Genomic DNA, 25,415 nt, shown 5'->3' on the forward strand with positions numbered 1-25,415 from the left:
ACAGCAGCAACAGTTTAGCCAAAGCATTGGGCTGGTTTTGAGTTCCTGCAGATGGCTCTGCCCTTCTCCAGGCTGCTTGCACCAGGCTCAGTGGAGGCTGACTGAGGTGACACTTGAGGATCTGTGTGGATCTGCATCTCTTGGAGCAAACCTCCACTTGCCTAGCTGCTCTTTGAGTTCCTCCTGACAAAATATTGGTGATGAAAGTACAACAAAAATAACAGGGGAGATCCTAGGATCCATCTCCATCCAATCCAGGATCCTGGAGGTGTTTTATGACCTGCTTATATTCAGGGCTTGATAGATGTGTTTCAGCCCAAAGAATCCTTGCAGCTGCAGTTTTGTCCTGGAGCTGTGGAGAGACTCAGCTCAATCTCTTGCTCTTCACAAATTGTTTGGGAGAAGGGAGGCAAAGCCCTGCACTATTTTTCTGGCATTTATAGTCCTTTACTGCTTGGGTTACTCTTCCCCCAAGGCTTAGCCCTGAGTAAGGGGTGACCTGGTATTTGAAGGGGCAGAAAGAGGGGCTAGGAGGGTTGAATGACTCACACTGGATCTCTTCCACCTGGATAAAGTTCAAAACAACTTCATAAGCATTTTAGTATTAGAGGGATTCTCCATGCCCATAAACCCTGGCATGGACTGTAATTACACATGATCTGCCCACTCTGGAAAATTGATACTTACATGGTCCACTGGGCCTGTGTCCCTGTCAAAATGCAGATCAGCCATTCCCTGTGGGACAGAGCACTAAACGAAAATGGATGAGAAGAGTTTTTTCATTAATGATAACTTCTGTCTCCTAAAAGTCAGACTCCAGGGGTCCCAGAGAGATGCTGAGGGCATGTGATGAGAAATAAAGTTCTTTAGATATCTGCCTGGGATGTGTCCCTGTTTGAAAGAGTTTGGAGTGGACTCAGAAGCCACTGAGGAGCTCAGGTGTGCCCAGGGGACTGAATGTCTCAGCAGTGCTGAGTCTTATGGGCCTCCAGAGTGGAGGAAACATTGAAGGAAGGATGGAGACAGCATGGATGGACAAGGGAAATGACTGGCCCTTGAGCTGGCAAGCTCAGGAGGGGAAATTATTACTGTAGAGAATTAATTGTGTCCTTACTAAATCTGCTGGATCCTCTGACCTAGCACAGCTCCTGCAGACTCTGATCCTGGGATCCCTCCTCTGCCTTTGTGGTGCCCCAGCCTCCCCAGTCTGGTGTTTTCTGCAGCCACCAAACCCAGCCAAACCCCAAAAGCAGCTCCCAAAAAGAGAACACAAGGAGCAGTGTGGTGGGGGCAAGGCGGTGCTGACAGCCAAGGAGCAAAAATTCAGTTTGAAGGAGCAGGGGGGCTTTGCACTGCACATTTTGGTGATTGCATCAGGGTTTATAAGCTGCGTCCTGGGGCTCCCACCTCTTTGTGGCAGGAGCAGGACATCCCAAAACCACCTCTCCATCTCCTGGCAGAGCCTCACTGAGGCACCAGCTCCACATCTGGCAATTTATCTCCCAGACATCTTTGTCTCTGTACCTTCCTTCTGAGCTGACCCCTGGCTCCAGCTAAGATTTTTCTCCTCCTGAATTACGTTTCATCTGTTGAATCTGGAGGGATGAGCTGTGTGGAAGTTTGCAGATCTGCCTGATTTCTGCCACTTTACCCAAGGTTCACCTGCTTCAAAGGGTGCAAATGCAAATATTGACAAGTTCAATAAAAAAGCCCATCTAGCAGGCAAACAGCTAAACAGGCTGTCTAATGGAGGGGTGCAGGGAGAGAAAGAGAGACTTGAAGAGAAAATCAGTATTTTTTACCTATTTTTACATGCTGGTCTCTTTCCTAAACCCTAAATAGATTTGAAATATTTGAAATATGAAATATGTTACCCAGCCCACATGGGGGAAGTAGCTCTCCCTTGGGGTTGGAAAGCCACCATCCCCTGTGTTTACTGAGCTCATCATTTCCCATGGAGTAGCACCAAAGTGGTGACACCCCAGGTCCCCCACCTGCCCCATCCCTTGGCTGTGCAGCCCTGCCTGCAGCCATCCCTTGGCTGGCACCTGATATCTTAATTCAGCCCTTCCTTAATGACATTTGCAAAGACTTCCAGTGGTGGAGCAGGATGCTGGCCACAGTCCCCACCCTGTTCCCAGGCCAGGGATGTGCTCCCCTGGTCCCAGATCAATCTCCAGATAGGAACCGGTGCTGTTTGATCTGCTCATTGCCATGCAGGGGAGGGCACTGAGTCCAGGGAATGAACCTCCTTGGAATTAAACCTCTCTAACCTGGTTACAAATGGCTGTTAACCCTCATGTCAGTGGGAACTAATGGTGTCTGGGGGTGGTGGGGGAGAACAAGATGTGAAAGTGCCTTCTCTCTCTGTGCTAAATGAAAACAAGGGGTGCTTGTTACCAGGGCTTCCCCAGCTCCCTCTCAGGGAGTTAGGATAGTTATTTCACATTTGCAAAGTGTTTTGAAGAAAAGAAACATGCTATAAGTGCTGCAGGTACCAGCACCATTGCTTCCAAGGTTCAGGTGAGAGGATTGGAGCTATGGGACAGCTTCCACCCAAGGATTTCACAGCCCATCTCCTTTGCTGAGCATAAGCACAGGGTGCAAATATTATTATTGTGGCATTTTGGCAAATGGAGAGACAGGGGAGCTGCTGAACCTCTCTCACAGAGCTGGGATGAGGAGGGAAGAGTCCTGTTCCACATTCTGTTGTGATCCCCAGCTGGGAGGCACTTGGACTGGAAGACTGGTGTTTGGCATGTACTGACTGGCAGTGCTGCTGTAGGGGCACAAGGTTCTCTTGGAGCCAAGTTCAAAACTTGGCTTTTTCAAAAACCTCCATGTGTGGGATCAGGGTTAAAACATTGTCTGGATCTGTTGGCTTTGCAGTCTGGAGGGCCCAGGAGAGACCAGAGTGCTCAGCTCTGGCTGTGTCTCTGCCCCAAATCAAGTCAGGCCTCAAGCTCACCCAGCTCCTCCTCCAGCATCCCCCTAAGCCTTAGGAGGAGCTGGAGACAGGAGATGGGGATGTTTCACCCCAGCAGTGTCCCTGGTCTGGATCAGAGGACCCTGGAGCTATGATTTCGTTGGAGGCACCATCTCCACTCCACAGGGCTGCCCTGTGCCAGGAGGGGAGGCTCCCTGGGTGCCAGGCTGAACATCACACAGCAGACTCTGATGAAAACTAATTTTCCCCCAACCTTCCCATTTTGTCTTCACAGCAGAAACATGAGGCAGGCTGTGCAGGAGAAAGCTGTACCAGAACAAGCTTGGCTTGGTTCCCACCGCCAGTTTTGTTCCCTCCATCAACAATCAACCAGGACAAGAGCATCTGCTTCATTCAGGAGGGCTCTTAAGCATCATCTGTGCACCCCAACACAGAAGCCATGAGCCTTTCCCCCCAAAACTGTTATCAGTGCAGAGCTCTTTAGCCAAAGAGTGCCTGCAAAACCCTTTCTAGCCTTAATTTCTACTAAACTCCATGACATCCTTGGCATGGTGAGGGACAGATGGAACCTCTGTCTCCTGAGCTGAAATGGGAGTGTGTGCAGTGCCAGGGGTGTCTCCAAGGAAGAGGAGCTGAGGGTGGGAGGCCCAGGGAGGGCCATGGAGGGTGGGGACAGCAGAGGCACAGGACATTCTCAGAGCACAGACAGTAAGAGCCTTGTCCATACTTCTCCTTTCTTCCCCGTGACAGCTTGACAACCTAACAGGAAAAATGAAGTCAGTGGAGGGAGAAATGCTATCAGGAGCCCTGTGCTAAGAGGGCAGACAGGCCAGATTGGAGGAAAATGAGAAGCTGTCCGGACTAATGCAATCATTTATCACATAATCTTGCTCAGCAGTTGGGCGGGGAGCCTGGCAGTGCCTGGCACTCAGAGGAGGCTCTCTTGGCCCCTGGTACCCTGCTCCACTTGGTGAGGGTTGTTTCCCTGGATTCTCCAAGGCTTGAGGTTTGACCACCTTGTTGTGCTGGTACCTACCTGCCTCACTTTGCTCTGGCTGTTGTCCCCCACACACTTCCCTCCTCCCCAGGGCCAGACTGGGGCCTGTGCTGCTTTGCTGCTTTGTGTGGACTCTTTTTTACAAAAGATGACACCTTATTGGATGACTGCTCGTGCTGAGACATTTCATCACGGGCCCATTTTGGCTCCACGCTGTGCTAGCCACTCGCCTTGTCCCTGGATTTACTGCTTCCCCATCCCTTCCTGCCCCTCCAATCCCATCAATCCAGGCATTGCTGCTTCCCCATCCCCTCCTGCTCCTCCAATCCCATCAAACCAGGCATTGCTGCTTCCCCATCCCTTCCTGCCCCTCCAATCCCATCAAACCAGGCATTGCTGCTTCCCCATCTCTTCCTGCCCCTCCAATCCCATCAAACCAGGCATTGCTGCTTCCCCATCCCTTCCTGCCCCTCCAATCCCATCAAACCAGGCATTGCTGAAAGGCCACTGCAGAAAGAGCTCAGCACGGGGGGAGCGTTACCAAAAGGAGGCAGCCGGGGAATTTCCCTCCCTGCTCAAGTTGCATCCCGGGGTTTGCTCTGCTTTGGGCCATATGTGATCCTCGCCCCAGGGGACGGCCGGACATCAAAGGGGACTTGTGGTGAGGATGAGCTCACTGGCCCCGGCTCGACCCTTCCTGCCAGCAGAGGGAGGGACAGCAGGCTCTGTGGCCAGCTCTGTGGCCAGCTCTGTGGCCCGCTCTGTGGCCAGCTCTGTCACCAGCTCTGTGACCAGCTCTGTCACCAGCTCTGTGGCCAGCTCTGTGACCACCCAGCAGCTCCTCCTCGGGCAGGGCTCTGGGTGCCTGGGCCAGGAGCCCCACTGGCTGCAGCTGCCTGCCTCTGTCAGGACCTGCTCTGAAGCCTGAAAATCAGAGTTCCTGCCCTTCCCTGTGGCCCATGAACCCCCTGTGCTGCCAGCATGGCACTCAGCACTGTTCTGTCCGGCAAGGCAGCATTTCACACTGGGGATGGGTTATCCAAAAAGTCTGCACATGAAATTTCAGCACCTGGCTGTGGAAGCGGGATTCCCACTGAGCCATCTCTGCTCTGGATGTTCGTGGCCTTTGCCATTAACTTCATCTCCTGGATCTCTGGGACAGTGATGATGTGCCAAACCATACAGATCATTTGTACAGCCCTTCACAGCCCAGCACTTAGCTGGGTAATTACCAGAGCTGGCCACAGGACGAGAAAGCCAATTTCAGCACCACTCTTAGACTTTGTTTGTTTCTCTTCCAAGGAAAAGCAAATATTCAGGCACTGAGAGATGAGGGCTGGGCTGGTGTGCAGGGCATGGATCAGGGCTGGGCTGCAGAGCTTCAAATCCTCACTCTGTGTGAATTATTTTCCCTCCTGGACACTTCAGCATCCCATATCCCTGATGCTCCATCTGCAGACCCTCTCCCTAGTGTCCTCTCACCTTTCCTGGCTGTGGAAAACAGTTTGTTTCCAAGAAACATTTTGGCTGGGACTAAGATTTCAGCACTGTTGCAGCCAGGTCCAGCAGTTACTCCTCCTTCAGCTGCACTCCTGGATGGGCCCCTCCATGTGTCCAGCTTCATTGCCATCTCCTCACCTCCCCATTTCAGAGCATCTTCAGCTTGTGCTTTTAACAGGGAGCTGCTCTTCTCTGAAAGAGCTCTGTGCCCCTTTCTTCCCCTCAGCACAGCCTGAGTCCAGCTGGAAGGGGTGGAGCCTTTCCATGCCTCGTGAGATCCTTCTCAACAGAGCTGATCTCCCTCCAGCCCTTGCACTTCCCATCCACAGAGCCATTTGCAAAATTTCTTGGACTGCTGTGTCCTCTAGGAATAGGAAATGTTAATCATTATTGATGACACCCTGTGACTTTTCTCATTAACAATTCTAATTAATTGGACTATTGCTCTTTTCTCTCTTGGAGGTGCATGGGGGTGGCACATAGAAGTGATGGACACTGCTTTCAATACAGAAAAGGGGAAAGAGGGACCTCAGGTGATGTTATTTGGGTAATAGAAAGTGGCAGAAGTGACAGGAGATCTGGGAGGCTGGTCCTAGAGGGAGCAGGGATTAGCAATGCCAGCACCAAACCCTCCACAGACTGGGTGGTGCAATTCAATGCATGGTTTTGCTATTTTCCAACTATAAAGACATAAAAGACTAAAACTAGTCCTGAGTCCTAAGACTCCTTAGCTCTTTGTGCCTGAATCAATGGTGAGTCTCTCCAGGTTTTTGGACAGTCAAGGCTAAGGCCAGCAGAAATCTGGCAGCAGAGAGTCTCTGCACAGGACACAGGAGCACCTTTGTCCCCAAACCTTTGGTCACCCTCAGTCACACAATCCATGGAGATGCCCAACACACCTGTCCATCACACCAGCTCCTCCTTGCCTTGAGCTTGGCATGAGAAAGTCTTCCTTGTGGTGAGACCCATCATTAAATGTATGGCACAGCACCAGCTCACCAAAAATAGCTCTGAAGAAAGAGAGCAGCGTGGCGGGGCCTGTGCATGCTCAAAGTCTGTGTCCACAAACCCATTTGCTGTTTTAGGTGTCAGAAATAAATTTTACCACTGGAGTCTGCAGCATCTGATTAGTGAATTATTCAGTTTGGAGATTGCCTTTGCCATGACCTCATTAGTAACCCCGAGGTGAGTGGGACGCATTAGAGTAACCACCAGGCTGTCACTGAGGAGCAGAACTGGGGCATTAAAATGGATTAAAGTGCTTTACCAAGAAGTGCAGCACAACTAATAATTAAAAAAAATAAAAGAAAAAAAAAAAGAAGAGAAGACAAAAGGGAAAGGAGAGAGGAGGAGTAGAAGGGGGAGAAAAGAAAGAAATACTAATAAAATAAATAAACAAACCATCCTGGCTGGCAGCCTGAGGATAAACAGGCAAGCAGGTGGAGGGGTGCAGGGGTTCCAGTGTCTGGCAAAGCATGAGCCGTCTCTCTGAAGCCAGGGCAGGTCTGTGGTTGGGAAGAGGCACCTGCAGAGCTCTTCAGTGTCTGCTCTGCCAAGGGAGCCCAGCATCTGCTCAGTTAAACCAGCCCTTAGGCTTACAGCCAAATTCCCTTGGCTGCCCAGGAGAACCTCCTTTTTGACCCCTGTTGGGCTGACACCCAGCCTTGGACCTCCCCTACACCAGGGAGGTGATGTGGAGCTGAAAAGAAGGTCCCACACAGACCTCTAGGAGCTGGTGCCCACACTGGGGTCCTCAGCTGTTCCATGCTGCTGGCTGCAAACAGGAATCTGGTGGGAATGTGCACATCCCCCAAACCTGCCTGTGACTGGGACTTATCTGACATGGGGAGGAAGACATGGCCCACAGTGATCATTCAAAGACCATGGTGACCCCTTTGAAGGGGGCATGATAGAGGGAGGTAGAGGGAGATACCCCATTTTGCCTCTTCCTGACAAATCTACAGAAGGGAAAGGGGGATGGGTCTGTACCACACTCCCTCAGGGTCAGGCTCTTCTTTCCTGGGGGGAGGCACCAGCTGATGTGAACAGCTTTCATCTGGGGATGGGCTCGGTGACTGATGTGGTCGCATTTGTTTGCTCAGCAGCAGTTGCAAATAATGGATGCTAAAAGGCTTTGTGGTTCATTGATGGCCATGCTCATAACCACACGCTCTTCATCCAGTTCTGGGGGAGAAATGCAGTGCTCTCCATTTAACTTCTCAGGTCCTTAACCCTGCCTTCAACTTGATGTGGCCTTGCTCCTTTTGCTGTGTGCACAACAAACCTTGTTGGTGAGGAATGTTCCAACCTGGTGGGTGGACCCTGAGAGGATATCATTCAAGGGTCTGTTCCTTCATCCCACCACTGCATCTGCTAAAACCTTGGACTTGCACCTGTGGAATGACCCAGACCTCTATGGGATCTCTCCATGGCCGTGCCTTTGGCTACACTCGGCCTCTCCCACTTTAGTGACAATACTGGGAGCTTCTTATTGCCAGCTCACATCAGGGCCACACTTCTAAAGAAGAAGATGGGATTTCCCTGTGCCATCCAGTGCTCAGAGGCATGGTGAGCTCCCAGGTTACTTCAATACAGCCAAGTGTTTACTTTCCATTTCCAGCATTGGTTCAGCTTGGCCCCATCTGTAATGGGGGAAACCCCTAATCAATACTGTCCCAACCAGCTGTCCCAACCCATCCATTGCGGGTCACCTCTGTACATAGGCTATTTCTGAGCCAATGCAGGACTGGGAGCTTGGTGTGTGTCCCAAGGGGTTTTGGACATCTGGAACTTTACAGAGCAGGGCTGTGTTGGCTGACCCTGCCCCACTTGAATCCATCAGGTATGTCCTGGCCTCTCTTGAGAGGCTGTAAGGGGAGCAAGAAGGCATAACGAGGGTAGGACACAGCTACCTGAGTTTTATTAGGTTTAATTGTCCCTATTTTATTACACGTGAATGCATAAAGAATGTTAATTGAATCGATTTCAAATACCCAGAGCAAAGGAGCCACTCGATAGAGACGAGCTGGGAAGGGAGCGATTCAGGCTGTCAGTTCCCCGGCCTTTCCTGAATGCTCCCTCCTGCACCCACCACGCGAGTACGGGAAATTTGTTCATTTATTGCTGCTTAATAATAGATAATCATGCAGAGTGTGTCCCGAGCTGTTTGCATTGTCAAGCCATGTGCATTGATGTGGAAGCTCTGCTTTCCCCCGTTGGTGCTGGTGTCGTCTCCGAGCGTTCGCTAACGATGACTTGACGGAGCCAAGGCAGAGATGCAGCAGGATTGAAAAATGACTGGGGGAGCCCGACCAGGGCTCTCTGTCACTGTCCCAAGAATTGCTGGACTGTATTAATTGAGCATCTATCAGGGACATGCACAGTAGTAGGTCCTCTCCCTCTAATTAAAGCGGCCACGTTGGCTTTGTTTTGAAGGCTGGCCAAATTTCACTTCAGTGATTTCCAGGATGGTTGTTCTAGTGGCAGTCTCATCTCCCATGAAGAATTGTCCTTGTCTCAGTTTAGCCATCTCCAAAAAAATAATCAGCTTAAAACAGAAGAAAGTGCTATATCAGATAAATAGAACACTCCTTGAATTTCATTTTCCTTTTTCCAGCCAGCTCCTTTTGATCTGCTGTGCTGCCACAGATACACAGGGATATGGAGAACCTTTCCCTGGATTGCCAACACTGTCTCAACAACTCCCCACTGGATCTGTGTCCCTTGGCATCTTCTGAACTTGGGGGCCAGGCTTGCAAGTGGATTTTGAAGGATGGAAGATCTGCTCCCATATCTTATGAATGAGTTTCTTTCTTCCATCTTGTGTTTCCCATGGGAGCTGCTTGCAATCCATGTTTCCAGTGATGAGCAGAGCTGCATTCCATGTCTTTTCACAAGGTTTTTCCCAACTCCCAGTTACTTGCTTAATTACTTGGAAAACCTCTTCTACCACCCTGGTGAGGACACTGCTGGGGAGTCTCCTTGGCACACAGGTCCTGGCCAGGTGCTGCAGCTTGGGATGAGAGTGCAGATATGGGAGCATCCCTCAGCATCTCCAGGTGCACCCTCCTTGGCTCTAAATTATCCATAAGGAACCTTGTTCATCATCATGGACAGATTACCCACTGTACTAAAGCTGGACCTTCCTCATCCACTCACTAGAGAGGGCACTTTGCAAGGGACCAGTGTGAAAACCAACACAGGACAAGAACCCAATCCCATATTTCCTACATCCCAGCAGGCATCAGCACCCTCCCTACACTGCAATCAGCACCCTCCAACTGCAATCAGCACCCAGCTGTGCCTCCAGCCCTGGAGCATCTCCTTCCCAGCTTCCCAGCAGCCAGAAGAGGGTGGCATCAATCCCTGCCTGTTTTGTAAAGCAAGGCTGGAGTTTTCTCTTGGCCATTTGCTAAACAGCTGGAGTGCTCCCTGTATCCAAGGAAACCTGCCTTAACCTGCTGCTTACAGGGAGGCTTCACTTGGGCAAGTTTCTCTCGGCTCCCAGCACTCCTGGGCTGAGGTTTTAGGATGTCAGTGAGATGACATCTCTGTTTTCTTGCCCTCCCAACCTGTTGTGCTCCCCACTTTGGAAATGGAGCCTGTGTAGAACAGAATGGGAAAACCCCTGCTTTCCTCCTTTTTTTTTGCCATTTAGTTGAAGTTTCACAGAAACGGAGGCAGAGCCTGGAGGCTGTTTCTCCACTTCTATTTCATTTTCCTTTCTTCTTCTTCTTCCCTACTCCCAACACTTCCAGTGGGCGAAGTGCAGTGTAACCACCCACCACAGAGCTGCTCTGTGCTGCATCTTCAGCTGGGGTCAGGTGTGGGAGCTGAGCATCACTGGGAGAGATGTGCATGAGAACTTGAGAGGAGGTGGAAAGAATTAAAAATCCAGGAACTCTGGAGAGGCTGGGAGAAACCTGTGACATTGCAGGTATTTGTGGCTGTATCTGGGACCTTCCACCTCTCTCCCAAAGCAGGAAAGCTTGCAGGCAGCAGGTGCAGCAGAAAGCAATGCTCTCAGGTTTCTCTAGACCCTTTCTCTTCTGCTGTGCTATGTTTACTCTCCAGATGTGATTGTCAGCAGCTCCTTGTCCTGCCAAGCCACTCCTGCAGCCCTGATGCTCCAGAGGACAGGTCTTTGCACTGCCCTGCAGCACCTGAACCCATCCCATCCCATCCCATCCCATCCCATCCCATCCCATCCCATCCCATCCCATCCCATCCCATCCCATCCCATCCCATGTGATTTTGTCAGCATCCCACACCCTTCATCCCTGCCTCTCCTGCTTGGTTCCTTGCTGTCCCTTCTCCTCTGCCAAAGCAGCACTGATCCCAGTTCTCCTTCAGAAAACTTGCAGTCAAAAAATTCCCCTTTTCTTTTCCCAACTCTCCTGCTTGGCAGCTGGGTGCAACAGGAGGGCGGGAGAAAGCCATAGCCCTGTGGGGTAGATCAGAGCAGCTGTGAGCTCATCCTGGGGCTGCAGAGGTGAGAGGAGGTGGGCAAAGCCCAAGGAACAAGCCATGGGGGTTTTGCCCAAAGGCAATTTGGGCAGAGAAGGGATGGAGGGTTTTCCCAGGTTTAGGAGCATCATGCTGAGGGGAGCAAGGAGTGGAGAACTTCTGCCCCCTCCGGTCCCCATCCAGCTTGGCCACCCCAGCCCCACACAGAGCCTGGGATCACCCTCACTGCCCTGGTGCCTCGTTTGGCTCCGGTACCATCTCCCTTTACACCAGCACATCCCGTCAGTGCATCCCCGAGCAGCTCCGGGAGCATAAACGCTGCTGTGGGAGCTGGAGGCTGCTCCTCTCCCTCCAGCACACCATAACGATGGTGCAGTAATGGCTGGGCTGTGCTAAAAGCCTTTTCCTGCCCGCGCTGGAGCGGGGCCGGCGCTTTTCCCGAGCCGGGTTAATGCAGCCCTGAGCGGGGTTAACGCAGCGCTCCCCCCGCGCTGCCGGGAGGTTTAAACCCTGCCCTGGCCCCGCAGGAGCTGCTCGCTCTGCAAGCCAGGGCCAGAGTGCCAAGGCTTCCCGCTCTCAGGCTGAGCATTTTCTCTGGCTTTCCCTGAGGTGGCAGCGCCAGTCCCGGCACTGCAGCATCCTCCCGCAACTCCCTCCTTCAGCTCCCAGCTGTCCCCTGCCTCCCAAAGAGCTCTTGGTGGCTCAGGCTCCATCCGCGGCATCTCTCAGCCCCACCTGTCCCCAGGTGGCAGCTGGGGGACCCGGGGTACCGCGACACTGGTGACTACGACCCGCCACTGATGGCAGCAGTGATACCCGCACAGCCTCTGGTGTCACAGACATCTTTTATGAAAAATCCTTTCCTTAGGAATTTTTCTCCTGAGAAGCTGAGAGGCCTCAGGAACAAAATGTAACCGATGGTTATCTGCTGCTGTGGAATGCAACAGGTGGATCTGTGATCAGTCTCATAGAGTTGTTTCTAATTAATGGCCAATCACAGTCAGCCGGCTCAGACTCTGTCCGAGACAGAAGTTTTTGTTATTCATTCTTTCTTTTTCTATTCTTAGCTAGTCTTCTAATGAAATCCTTTCTTCTATTCTTTTAGTATAGTTCTAATATAATATATATCGTAAAATAATAAATCAAGCCTTCTGAAACATGGAGTCAGATCCTTGTCTCTTCCTCATCCTCAGACCCCTGTGAACACCGTCACACCCTGGCAGTGAGGAACAGCCTGAAGACAGGTTTGGGAGGGTTGACGAGCTTCCAGGGTTTGGTCAACACGAGAAAAGATGCTGGAGAGGCATAGAAAGCTGGAAAAAACTTATCTCGGTTTTCCACCAACAGAGAGAAACAGACTTTATTGCTTGGTGTTGGTGCGGAGAAGTTTTAAAGGGTGATAAGAGGGTGTCAGGAAGCCTCGGAGGCAAAGAAAGGACACGTTGCGTGGCAGCCTGGTGTTTTCACTCCTGGTTTGCAAGATCTGTCCTCAGCACTGCCTGTGCAGTGCAGTTTGACTCAGGGCTGGCCAAGGGGATGTGCCCTGCAGGGGCAGAGCCTGGCTATGGCAGGGGGCTGGCTCCTTCACCCGGGGAGCCCCAGTGCCACCCCGTACCCCTGGAGCTGCTGGGATGCCCCTTGGGCTCTCCTCCACCTGTAGCAAAGACCTCTTTCAGAAATTTCAGTGTGCAGCCTGTGGGCTGATTGCTGACTCTGTGATCCTCCAGCCTTCCAGGGCACGGTGGCCAAAGCAGGTTAGAAACTATCTGGTTGGCAAAAATACCCTGTAATTTCCTCTCTCTCTCTGATCACGAAGTGCCCCCTTAGGAATGCCAGACAGCCCTGGGCTGCAGGCACAGATTTGGATTTACTTCTGTTGTTCAGACCAAACAGCTGCTAAGGGCGTCAGTTATACAGACATGATGATGTTGTCACTTTATGTATCATTTTTATTTCATTGCTCTCCAATGTTTGTAATACCCCGGAGCTCAGAAGCTTAAATAACAGCTCTCCCCATATTGATTTTATCCTTTGCCATTTGGCAGTCATTCATTCCTTTCCCTTTGAGTTCCTAATAATCAGGATTTTAACTGAGCAGCATCCCTCTCCTTGCTTGGGCAGTGGCTGTGGCCAGCCAGAGATGGCAGGGGAAGGGATGGGAGCAGGACAGTGATTTTCTCCTGGGGTGAGGCTGATGCATGTGTGATGCTGCATTGCCTCTTGGACTGCTCCTTACCAAAAAAACAAAGTTAGCACCATGAACAATGTTTTCACTCGGTTGCAATAAACCTGAAGGGGGTTGTGTTTAGGAGCAGCCCCCTTTGACAGGATTTTAGAGATGGAGCAAAGAATCTGATGGTGCTGAAGGGATTATTCCACAATACAATATGTTTTTTCACTGTGAAGTGACCATGCACTCTTCATGTGTTTTCCTTGCATGGAGGTTTGCTCGTTGCTCAACCTGGGGCTTCTGTGTCTGAGCCATGGGACTTTGGGCCATGCAAAACCTTGTTTTCCTGCAGTTTTGATTGGGATGTGGTGGTGTCTCTTGTGGCAGGACCGGTGAGACAAGGAGCTCTCGTGTTGCCAGTGTTAATAAGCAATAGGTGGAAATGTTTATCGTAACTTGGTTAGATGCTCTGACACATCCCTGCAGGAGGTGAGGGGGTGAGGGGAACCCTGCAGCACATTGAAACAGCTGCTGCTGAATCTGCCTGCTCAGCACAGCCAGGTCTGTGCACAGACAGGTCAGACTGGCACAGCCTGGTCTGCAGGCTCAGCTTATCTGCTCGATTGTGGAAATTCCATTCGAATAATCTGCACATGAGATGGCTGCTGGTCCCACCTCTGTCATGGTGGGAAGCAGAGGTCCCCATCAAGAGGCTCCAGAAGAACCTGGTGTCATTTTGGGGCTCTGAAATGGGGTCATCTCCAGATTTCAGCTGGGTGCAATGTTCTGTGCATTTGAAAAAAATAAAGCCAGCCTTTAATATTTAATCAGTCATTAATCACTTTTATTTATTTTACTTATCTGAACGGCATCACAAGTGTTTCACTGGTAGTTATTCATTGCTGAAGCTCTTTGCTGGGGGGAACTCTCCATTGTTTGGGGCTGGGGACCAAATCAGTTCTGTGTGGGAGAGGTCTGTCTCCAGCTCTCTGCAGGGCTTTCCCAGAGCCTCCCCAGCTCCCAGGGAGGAGCATGGCTGGCAGGGCTCTGGTTAATGCTGCTGCTGGGTCTGCTGTTGATGTGCTTGGCTATCCCAAACTACAGCCCTGCCTGGCAGGGGGGTGGGTGCTGGGCAGGGGGAATGGGAAGATGGGCTCTGGGGACCCCATCCCACTGAGAAGATGGGTTGTGTTTCACATTAGCTGATGCTCCTGTGTGGTTTCCAGCACTAGCCCAAATGCAGAAGCTTGTGGCAAGCAAGCTTGGATGTGCTGTAGGCATAAATCATGTCAGCCTTTCTCTGTAAGGATGGGGAGGGCCTCTTTTCACACTGCTGGGGTGATGGGGAGTTGCTGAGTGCTGAGGATTGCTCAGCCATGGGCTGGAAGGTGTGGGCACTTACCCCTTTCAGATTTACCTGCACTGAGACCTCAGGCTTTGGCTTTTCCCTGCTGGCGTGAGATGTGTCAGGGCAGGGGTGATGCAGGTGCCAGTGTGAAGGACAATATGACACACTGACCAGATGTCTCCAGGGCTTTCTGGTGTCCTCCACTGTTTTGCTGCCCTGCAGTGTGTCCCAGATGAGCACAGGGAGCTCGAGTTTGACCTTGCTGACGCCTGTCACCAGCCAAAATGACACCAGAGATCATTGCAATTATTTGGCATGCTGCTGCAAATGCCTGCAGCCCTCTTTTCCTTGGCCCCCCATGGTTCCCCCAGCTGGCTGCTTCCCACATATGTCCCTAATCCTGCAACTTGCCTGCCCTCCTCCTCTTGATCCTCCATTTTCCCTCCCTGATCCACTCCTCATCCTCCTGCAGCCTCACTGCAGGCCCCCCACCTTTGCTCACCCCACACCCTTGCCTCGGAAGGTTAAAATCAGCTCTACCTGGAGTGTGTTCAAAGGCTAATGTACATCCTCCCTTAATTATTGATCTGTTTATTGCAGACACTTTGGCAGGACGTGGCCACAGCTCACACACCAGGCTCCTGCCCTCGGTTCCCCTTGTGGCTCACAGGGACTGAGGGCAGCGTTGGGGGGGTTGACCTGGGCACCTGATGCCCCACCTTGAGGACAATCCCAGGCACACACCTGTGTGCCCCAGGGTGTCCCAGCTTAACCTCTTGAGCCTGTGGGAGCAATAAAGGGCTTTCCTTTGGAGCCCCCCTCCCAGCCCCTCTTTCTCCCTGGGTGAGCAGAGCTCCTGAGATCTCTTTCCCCCACAGCAAGGCCCCCTCCTGTAAGGTGCTGTCAGCCCCCAGGAAGTGTGGCACAGGGGATCAAAGCACAGTGATGCCACTGAGCCCCAGCTGCTGTCAGCCCTGGGCAGGGAGAGAGGAGATGCTGCATTAGTGGGGCTGTTAATGACTCTGCAAAACCCATGTCGAGAAACAAGCGTGGCAGTGCCTGGAGAGGGGGGCTCAGAGGCACAGTCCTGCTGCTGGAGCTGCTGCCAGCCTGTCACCTTCTGCTCCAGGAGCTCCAGCCTTCAGGTGATGCTGGAGAGGCATCAAAGTAGGAGAAAACAGATGCCACCAGCTGCCAAGGGGAAGCAGCTGGTGTTTGCTTGCTTTTCTCCAGGGTGAGGTGAGGTGGACGGGACAGAGTCCTTCTTGCTCAGCCCAGGGCTGCTGGCCAAGCCAGGATTTGTGAGTCCTGGTTCCTTTGGATTTGGCATGGTCACTTCTCCCTGCATGGTGCGTTGGGAGCGGGACCAGATGTCTCACTTGCACTCATTATGGGGTGAGGAGACATTTAAAGTGATTCAAGGTTTCCTGAGTCCTCTGGTGGACCAAATGACCATTTCAAGCAGCTGTTGCCCCACCTCATCCTTGGGCTGAGAGGCATAGCAGAGTATTTTGAAATGGTGCCCCTTTGGGGCCACAGCCATCTCCCCAGTCAGCTGTAGGGGCTGCAAGTCCCTCATCCCCCTGATGCTTGGGAAGGATATTAGGTAAAAGCTGCCTTCCCTACCCTGCTGTAAGGTTCACAGATTTATTTAGGAAAGCAGCACCCTACAAAAAGATTTTGGAAAATAATTTTATGAAGAGTTGTATTATATTAGTTTCTTCTCTGCTTAACCCTGCTCTGTCACCCAACAAACTCCCCAGGAAAAAAGACTTGGAGGCATTAACAGGCTGAGGAGCTTATTTGAAAGCAGTTTACCTTCCTCACAAGGGTGGATGGGGATATAGAACGCGTTTCTCTGCCCCTGTGCAGGGAAGAGCTCAGGGCAAGGAGGAATCAGTTCTCTAGTGAGCTGTGATTCAGCCTGGAGGCTTGGTGAGGGCCCGAGAGGAGCATTGTTACCTCTCTGATGAGCTGTGTGTCATGGACACTATTCCTTTTGTACAGTTGCCTCCCCAGCATGTCAGCATCAGCCCAAGTTTCCATGGACCAGGCAGGGGCTCTTGAGGGAAGCTCCCAGGGGCACAGGTGCCTGGCTGGAGGATTGGGATGCTTGGATGGAACCTCACAGTGCAAGGGAACAGGACTTGGCAGGGATGTAACTCTTCCTGCTGTTCTTAAAAACATGCTTGAAAAGAAGCTGAAGGCTTGTGGCCTAATTAATCAATTGATTTTGATGAATTTTAAAATCCAGAGCAATTTTTCTTACGCCGAGGTCCCGCAGTGGGGGATATTTCAGGCACTCTGTTATCCCACTGCAGTCCCAAATACTCCACTTGCCTGATTTAGGAATGTGGGATTTTTGAATGAACAGACTTGATTTGGGGGAAATCATGGAGGAACATGATGGATGCTTCTGCTCCTTTGTCCTGGCAAGGGTTGTGCCTTTGCCTGCGTGTCCCAGCCACTCGCATCAGGAATTTCCTGACTGGTACCCACAGGCGAGTGGCTCTGAGCTGTAAGATGCCCCGGGAGAGCTGCAGATGGCAGGACATCAGAGCAGCAATGCTGGGACTGTAATTCCCCTTATCTGCCAGCAGCATGGCCATCTCAAGTGCCTCCTGGGAGCCCTTTGCAGCTCCCTGCCCAGCTCCTCTCCCAGCAGCTGCCCCCAGGCTCTGCAGCCTGGCCCTGCCTCCCCATCCCAGGCTCAGAATTCTCCTCTTTCCTGGGGCTGGAGAGGGACTGGCTCTGCTGAGCACTGCTGCCAGATCAAAGCACTGCCTTGATTCCTTGATGGCAGCTATAATCTGCTCCATGCTATTCTTTTTCCTATTCCTTGGGTTTTCTAAGACCTTCTTCTTTTTTCTTTTTTTTTTTTTTTTTAATTTAATTGCAGACATCCTCCCCGGACCATGTCTTGGACACTGCAGCCATGACCAGCCCTTTTCCCTGGCTAGGCACATTAATTCAGGAGCTGCCTAGGTGGGAGACTGGTTCAGGTCCCAACACTGCATGCAAGCACAGCAGTATTTGTTATCTTCATGACAGAGCTGTTTCTTTAGACCTCACTTGAATATGTTTTCTCCTGATTTTTCGTTCCTGATAATTTGAGCAAACAGTCCTCAGTCAGATGATTTTCCCTACACTTTGTTATCAGCCTTGTGGAGTTTATGGACAGGACATCAGCTGGAATGGCTTCATCCTGTCCTTGTCCCCACATGTCCACAGCATGGTCAAGGTCAACCCAACTTGGAGTCTCCTACCACAGGCTGCTCTCCTGAGCTGAGACCTTGACCTTTATCCCACAGCTGTCACTGCCCAGAAATGATTGTCCCACACACCTTTCCTTGGCTCCCTTCCTGCTGCCCTTCCTGCAGGTTCCCAGGGCCATGCTGACCCAAGTTCAGGGTGTGACCTTCCCTGCTGCACAGGGGTCCTCCTGCCAAGCACTTGCAAAGCAATGCAGACATCAGATCAAAAGATGCTTCTAACCATTTCCCAGGGTGGTGGGAACAAGGAGATCCACTTCAGGGAGCAACACTTTGATGCTTGTGTGCCTGCACGGCTCAGGTGAGAGGCAAATGCCTCTTGGCTCTGCAGGGCTGATATTTCCCTCCTGCAGCCCATCTCAGTGATGCCATGGTGGATGCTGTGCCCTCAAACCAACCCTGACATCCCTCCCTGAAAGCTGACACTTTCTGCAAGCTGGACCCTCTCCAAGGTGTAGCTTTTGGGGTCTCTCTGCAAAGGGGGCACCTGAACCTGCAGTGAATTCCCAAGGCAGGGCATGCAGCCCCTCTCCCTGGCTCTCCTGCCAGAGCTCACACCCTGCCTGCTGTGCAGCTCTGCCCCGGGGCTGGCTGTCTGTCAGAGGTGTGCAAAGTGACCTCCTGTCTGCACATCTGCAGATCCTCCTGGGCGGGAGGGGGCCTAGGAAAGTGTCAGCTCATCATTTTCAGGGAGCAGGAGTGGTGTTCTGGTAAGAGGAGCGAGGCTGGGCGCGGGCCTGTGGATCAATACGGAGATCAGAGGCTCAGTGCCTGTCGGAGCTGTGATGACTGAGCAGATATCAGACATGGATCTCTCTCTTCTCATTCCTCCAGGGGCTGTGGTGTTTGCAGGCCTCAGGAGGCAAGCAGGGCATTGGGCAGCCTTTACCTGTGATGCCGGGTGGAAAGGGGAAAGCTGTCCCCAGGGGATGGCCAGCCTGAGAGTGAGAGGTTAAAGGCAGCTCTGTAGGTGGGAAGAGTGGAACCAAACCCAAACAGCTGCCTTCACCTCTGCCTGTGGTCAGGAGCTCCTCAGGCACTGCCTGACTGTGCTATTTTGTCTGGGATGAGTGTTTCAGTAGCAGTTTGTGTCCCTGTGCAGAGGGCAGCTGGGATGGGGCAGAGCTCTCTGCAGAGGAGCTTGGGTTTAGTTTTGGCCAAGTGCATCCCATGAAATTTCTGGAGGCTCCCAAGGGCCAGAGGAAACCCAGCCCCTGAGCCCCTGTGGGGCAAAGTTCTCACAGGAAGCACTGATTTCATCCTTCATGGAGATGCTTCTTGAAAGAGCAATTTGCCAGCATCCCTCACAGCAACAGCAGCAAGGCCTCTGCTTGAGATACCATCTCTGTGCTCTGACAGCCCCATCACTCATGCCCTGCTCCTGCCTCCCTCTTCCACAGGGACAGGAGTGAGGGATGGAGGCAGGGTTGGAGGCAGGAATGGCGTGTTCCCACCACGGTCAGCTCCCAACCATCCCCATCCTCTTTGGGGTCAGGGTGTGCCAATGGCAGCACTGGGCAGCAGCTCCTCTCTGCCCACGCACAGTGAGGGGTGCTGGCTTTGAGCAGGGGAACAGGACCAGGGGTTTTGAGCAAGGTGGTGGCTCATCTTCCCTCTGTGGCAGGGACTTTGCTGTCACTCACCGATCCCCCTGGCAGCCAGCACCAGCAAGAAGGAACAACCCCTGAATTTCTTTCTCCTGCCTACCTTCCCCCTGCCCTTGGGCACCCAGCTGGGGGCTCTGCTCGTCCCATTCCCCTGCTTTGCCTGGCCACGTTTCCTCAGATTTATCTGTTGGTGACAGAGGAAGATGAGGCTTGGCACAAACCCTTCTCATCTGCTGCTGAAGCAGGGCCTGCCTGACACCAGGTGGCAGAGTGGGGTGGGAAAGTCACGGGGTGGGTGGGCTCCTGTGTCCCCACACTCAGGACAGCCGACCCGAGACGCCCCCACAGCATTCTGTGGGTTAAACCTCGGCTTTGCAAGCAGAGGGCAACGCTGGTAACTAGACCTGAAAATCTCTCTGACTGTGTTTGTGCTTTGCTAGCAGTTGTACTCTGCTCCAGGCCGAGGGGTGACCCCGTGCCCTGGGGGACAGAGGGACAGGATGCTCATGTGTGCAGCCCTGGCCAAGCAGTGCCACCCTGGCACCTCCAGGGGACAGTGGCTTCCTGCAGGTCCCACTGCTGATCTGCCCACAAGAGAGCCTTGCAGGACTGCAGTGGTCCCCAGGGTGGGTGTGTGTCCCTGAATGTGTCCCCACCTGTGACTTTACCCTGTGGTGACATGCCAGGGTATGCTGATGGCCTCGCACTGGTTTTATATGGGATGGGGTGATGGATGTGAAGTGCCACAAGGAGTCTGTGACCTCACACCAGCTGCAGTTTAAAGGAAGCCCTGGTGTCATCCTGGGCACTGGTTTTGGGGGCAGTATGGCATCATTGGTGCTGCTGGGGGATGAGCCCACATGCTGAGTGGGCATTGTGGGGTGCCTGATGTTCCCCATGGGCAGGGGAATATGACATGGTACCCCAACAGTGTCCTCTGCAGTCTGTCACAGGGCTGAGCCACAAGAATGGCATCTCTCTGATACAGGTGGGGAAACTGAGGCAGGGAGTAGAAAACACACCTCAGTGTTTTCCTCTCTGGTGTTCTGGATGGGAGGTGCTTCTCATGGGAGTGGGAATCTACAAAATTCTCCCCTGTGCTCCTCTTTCTTGCAGTGCCAGGCACTCCAGTGACCTCTTCTGCTCCAGGTGTTTCACTTTGGTAATTCAGAAGAGGTGGGGCTCAGGGAGAAAACAGCCCTCCCACCTCACTATTTCTTCTCTAGCTCAATACACCTGCTTCCCCTGGGAGCCCTGGCAGGAGCAGCCCTGGTGAAATTCCTGGCACCCCAGAAGACCCTCTGGGAGCAGGACTGATGCCCTGGAATGAGCAGCTCCTTGCCCATCTCTGCCATTCCCGGGGCTCCTGGCACGGCTGGGCAGCAGTGGGTGAGGACTTGCCCAAGCAGGGGCCCTGCCCGTGTCCCACGGGCACAGGCTCCCTGCAGGGGGCCATGGGTGCACCAATCCCACTTGCAAATCCTCTCGGTGTGGTGGAGTTTTTCCCTCTTTCCCTCCAAATCCTGTAGCCCCTTCCAGAACAGGATGGTTCTGGGTGCGTGTTGGAGTCTGAAGGTGTTGGCTCAGCCGGTGCTGTCTCTCCTCCTTGTGCAAAGCACTTTACTGCCAGAAGTAGACCCTTGAAATATGTGGAGTCCTACACCTGTAATTCCTCCTTTTGCCCGTGCTCCTGCCTGCAGCACCATCCCTTTACTGCTGTGTGTCTGTGCAGAGGAGCAGAGACATGAAACTATTGGGGAGAGGAGGAGAAAAAAAAAAAAAAAGGCATGCAGAAAAGCGCTGTGGAAAAGCAGAGCAAATTAAGCAGAGCTCTGATCTGCTTGGGTTTGTGCTTGCCAAAAATGCACCATGCATCTTAATTCGCTCTGCTGTTCAGCTCGCACTCACTGCTCTCCTGATGCCATTTCGGCGCTCTGAGCTCAGCCTTTTCAACACTTCAGTCTTCCTCTTTCAGGATTTTTTTTTTTTTTTTTTTTGCATGTCTGATTGCAGAATCTGCTGCAGGAGGGAAGGGGGAAGCCAGGGGAGGGAGGACGGGAGCCCCGACCGTGGGTGCTCCTGCCTGCGCTTCCCGGCAGCCGGCTTGGTCCCCGATGCATTTTTTAGGTGCTTGGCGGGGGGGGGGTTTGCATCTTTTCTAGAAAGTCCTTCCTGGATGCTCTTCAGTCGCTTTTTTCACACCCAGCCGTCTGATCTGCCTCTCTCGCTAGGATCCTCCAAAGAAGAAAAAAAACCATTTAAATTGCTGTAATCCACACTGGCTTTTATTCTCTTCCAGTTCAGTTTAATCTCTCTCTCCTCTCCACCCTTATGTCCGGGTTGGGGGGAGGAGGGGGGGAAACCCACCCAACAACCCAGCGAAAGGCAGCATCGTCCTCCAAAAGAGCTTGAGAAAGCAGGAGCCGAGCCAAAGCCCCTCTGCTCTCCCCCACCACAAATTTAACCCCAGCTTCAACTTTTCCTCCGCTCCCGGGGCTGAGCTGGGCTCCAGCAGTGGGGTTTTTCCCCTCTCTACCCCCCTCCTCCTCCTACACTGATTTTTAGCGGAGAGGGAGGGGGGTGGGGAATCCTTTTTATTGCGGAGCCCGGTTCTCTTTGCAAGCCTTCCTCCTCCTCCTCTTCCTCCTCCCCTGCTTTTTGTGCCCGCCGCAGCAGGGCTGGCCAGGCCGGGGGAGGGAGGGAAGAGATGGGAAGGGGAGATCGCCCCCTCCTCTCCTCTCCCTCTGTCTGTTTTTTTTGCAGGTGTGTCAATTTTAATTCTGCCCAGTAGGTGGGACTTGGTGACTTTCGCACCGTTTTTGTTATTTATTTATTTCCCCGGCTGCTTCTCTCTCTCCCTCCCTTCCTCCCCTCCCATCCCTCCCTCCCCAGCCTCCCGTTGCGATCCTCCGGAGCGGCTGCGGGAGCGGCGGGCGGCCGGGCCGGCATGCATCCATCCCCGCCCGCGGCCGCGGCCGCTGCCCTAGCGGGAATTACAGCCTCTCCCAGCCAGCTGCCAGCATGATTTCATCTGCTGGAGGATTTTTGCAGCTGATCGCTTGAGGTTTTGTTGTTGTTGTTGTTTTTTTTTTTTTTGTTGTTGTTTTTTTTCTTTTTCCTCCCTCTGTCTTTGTTTCCTTCCCCCTTTCCCCCCCTTCCCCTCCCTCCATCCCCCCTTTCCTCCTCCTCCTCTTTTTTAGAAGCAGCAATCGGAGATGGATGTCTCTCTTTGCCCTACCAAGTGCACTTTCTGGAGGGTTTTTTTGCTCTGGAGCATTTGGGGAGACTATCTGCTTTCGGTGCTGGCTTGCCCTGCTAATTGTCTTTGCAGCAAGACAGACATCAATTGCAAGAAGCCGGATGATGGGAACCTCTTCCCTCTCTTGGAAGGCCAGGATTCAGGTAGCAGCAATGGCAACACGAGCATCAATATCACGGACATCTCAAGGAACATCACTTCCATGTAAGTGGGGGTCCCCCAGGGCTCCCCCTCCCCGGCAGGGTGCGGGCTGCGCTGCCCGTGCGGGGCTCAGGTGCCCCCGGCATCGCTGCACTGCCTGGGCTCAGCCCGGCTCCCCGGGCACAGGATGCAGAGCTGGCTTTTCCCTTACCCCATCCCCCCTAAAAAAAACCCCACCATAAAAAGCCCAGCAACAGTTTGGCCAAGGCTTAAGAGGAATAAAGTAAATGGGATCTGATTCCTTAGCAGGAGAGAGAGCAGCAGGCAAAAGATGCTAAAGCTGCTGCTTCCTTTAACTGTTTGCTTCTGCAAGGGGAACGGGGACGCCACAGCCACACACCGCCACATATTCACCCAAATTGGGCGAGAAAAGCAAGTTCTGAACTGCTTTTTCTTTCTTGAGACTTTGCATCCAGTTAAAATGTCATTATTTTTTACATCCCCACATCAGAAAATGCTCCCTTCCCTGCCCTGGCTGAGTGTATCAGGGGATCTGCGGTTTTGCATTTTTAAGAGGAGAAAAAAAAAAAAAATAGGAGAGTGAGATGTTCCTTAAGTAGCTTATTTAATTCACATTGTTGTAATTTTGTAACTCGTCGTGGTGCCGCGATAGGATTTGTGTGTTTTAGGTTCGGGGTGGTGGCGGCAGTGGGGAGAAGCATCGGAGCAGCGAGATATTTTTAGTTGAGCACTTTGCGTTTGTTTGCATGCTTGTTTATCTGGAAAATCAAGTTGAAGTTGCATTATCCTTGTTTGGAGAGGCAGTTAGCAAAGCCCATGTTAATCTCATCAGTGTGGAGTCAAGAAAGGAATATATTTCCCTCTTCTGAATCCATCATGCTCTTAGTGTGTGTGTGAAAAAAAAAAATTCCTCATTGCTTCCAATCTTTGCTCTTTATTTTCCAGTACATTTTTGGATGAGATGAACTCTGAGCCATTTCATTATTCTAATGCTAATTGAAATGTGAGCATTTAGGGAAATGTAGCCCCCAGAGCAAGTTGCCAGTGGGAGTTGAGCAGAGAAGAGGTGGAATCCTTTATTCTGGCAGTGAAATGCAGCAAGGTTTGAAATGAGTAATGGAGGGTTATTTATTTAATTTTTTTCACCTCGATGGTGTGGTTGCATGGAGGGAGAGGGCTTTGGGTCTCTTCCTGAGCCTGTTTTATTTGGTCACAGTGCAATTGCAGCAGAGCCATGGAGTAATTGCAGTGCCTCTCTCGCAGCTCTGCTCATCACCTTTGCTGGGTAAAGATGACGGGAGCTGCTTTCCCTGTTTGCTTACGGGTCCATGCGATGCCCAGGCAGGTTTTCAGCAGGTCACTGACCCTGAATCCACAGCCCTGTCTCCCCCCTTCCCAGCAAACCTCCATAAGAACAGCAGGAATGGGGAAAGTAGATGGGGGGGAGCTAATGTAACCCTCCCCTTCCAACTGCCCCATATTTATCCTGCGTCGTGGTGCTGGAGTGTTTTCCCTGTGATGCTGGAGGGATGAGGGTGATGCTGGGGAAGTCGGAGAAACTCGTGTTTTTCCCCTGTGCTCGCTGTTTGTTGTGGTTTAGTTTTAACCCTTTGGGGGCCGGGGAGTAGCAGGAAAGGCAGGGAAGGGTTTGGAAGCCACCAGCGTGAGCGACTGTGCGTTGTCAGATGCACAGACATCTGAACTGCTGGGAGAGGTAGTATTACACGAGCGCTTTGTGCCCAGAAAATGTCTTTGCTGCTTTGAAAATGAAAAATGCTGATAAGCAGTCTGTAAAAAGGAGTGGGGGAAAAAAAAAATGGACAGCTCCAGAAACAGATATTGGGTATTTTTTTTGGAAAGGAGCTTCTCCTAAGTTGGGGAAGGAGAAGAAGGTGCCAGCTTTTGCTGGAATTCATATGCTTCTCTGCTTCACAGTGAGCAAAGCACATTCCTCCACCCCCTGCATCTCTGCTGGACCCGTGCCTCCCTTTTTGGGCTTGGGAGGGCTGAGGCACAGGGCTGGGGTGAACCCCAAAATGCTCTCAGGGGCTGAGACTGTGCACAAATGAAAACTTTCCACAAGGGTCTGTGCTTACTGGGGAGGCAGTGGTGGTTTATAGGGGATACTTATGGGAGCAGAGGGTTGATTTCTGTGGCAGGGATGGTTCCCAGCAAAGGGGTCACTGCTGGGAGCCAGACTTGAACCATGTTCATGCTCCTGTGTGGAAGGCATCAGGTCCTGCACCCTTTCAGGCTGATGTCAGGCCTCTCCTTGCCAGCCCTGACATCATCATGGATGTTGGGGTGAGGGTGCCTAGAAGCCCAGCCTGGTCATGGCTGAATCACTGCTGGCACTGTGAGTCTGATTCAGCTGGGCAAGGAGCAGTGTTTTCCCCCTGCTTGCCATGCTCACAGGGGACTTGGCCTCTTTAGGCAGCTTGTGGGCAGCCAGGGGGCAAAAGCACCTTCTCCCCCTGGGCTGGGGGTGAGCAGGGGAGGCTTAGTCCTGTCCCAGTGGCTGAGGGATGCAGTGCCCCAGCTGGAACCTCCCCACAGGCCCAGGGAAGGTGGTGGTCCCTGCTCCATCTTGTAGCTGGTGAAAAAGCAAATGGAGTGTGGGGTGGTGAAACAACCCTGCGACCAGGCAGAGCCTTATTCACATCCAAAAGAGAGCTCAGCTTCCAAAT

The 25,415-nt window shown here is 52.4% G+C and overlaps 1 protein-coding gene across 3 annotated transcripts in view; it reads left to right on the forward strand.

Annotated features, from left to right (window-relative positions):
• The first annotated feature begins 22,008 nt into the window (after nucleotides 1–22,008).
• Nucleotides 22,009–25,415, forward strand: part of NTRK3 (neurotrophic receptor tyrosine kinase 3) — a 218,511-nt gene continuing 215,104 nt past the window's right edge. The window contains exon 1 of one of the 3 annotated variants that reach the window (XM_036389613.2): nucleotides 22,009–22,770. In XM_036389613.2, coding sequence (XP_036245506.1) covers nucleotides 22,523–22,770 — 248 coding nt within the window. In that variant the 5' untranslated portion in view covers nucleotides 22,009–22,522. The remainder of the gene's footprint in view (nucleotides 22,771–25,415) is intronic. The other 2 variants (XM_036389614.2, XM_036389615.2) reach the window with 2 other exon arrangements.

This window comes from Molothrus ater, chromosome 13 (genome assembly GCF_012460135.2).
Source record: "Molothrus ater isolate BHLD 08-10-18 breed brown headed cowbird chromosome 13, BPBGC_Mater_1.1, whole genome shotgun sequence".
Classification (NCBI taxonomy): Eukaryota; Metazoa; Chordata; class Aves; order Passeriformes; family Icteridae; genus Molothrus; species Molothrus ater.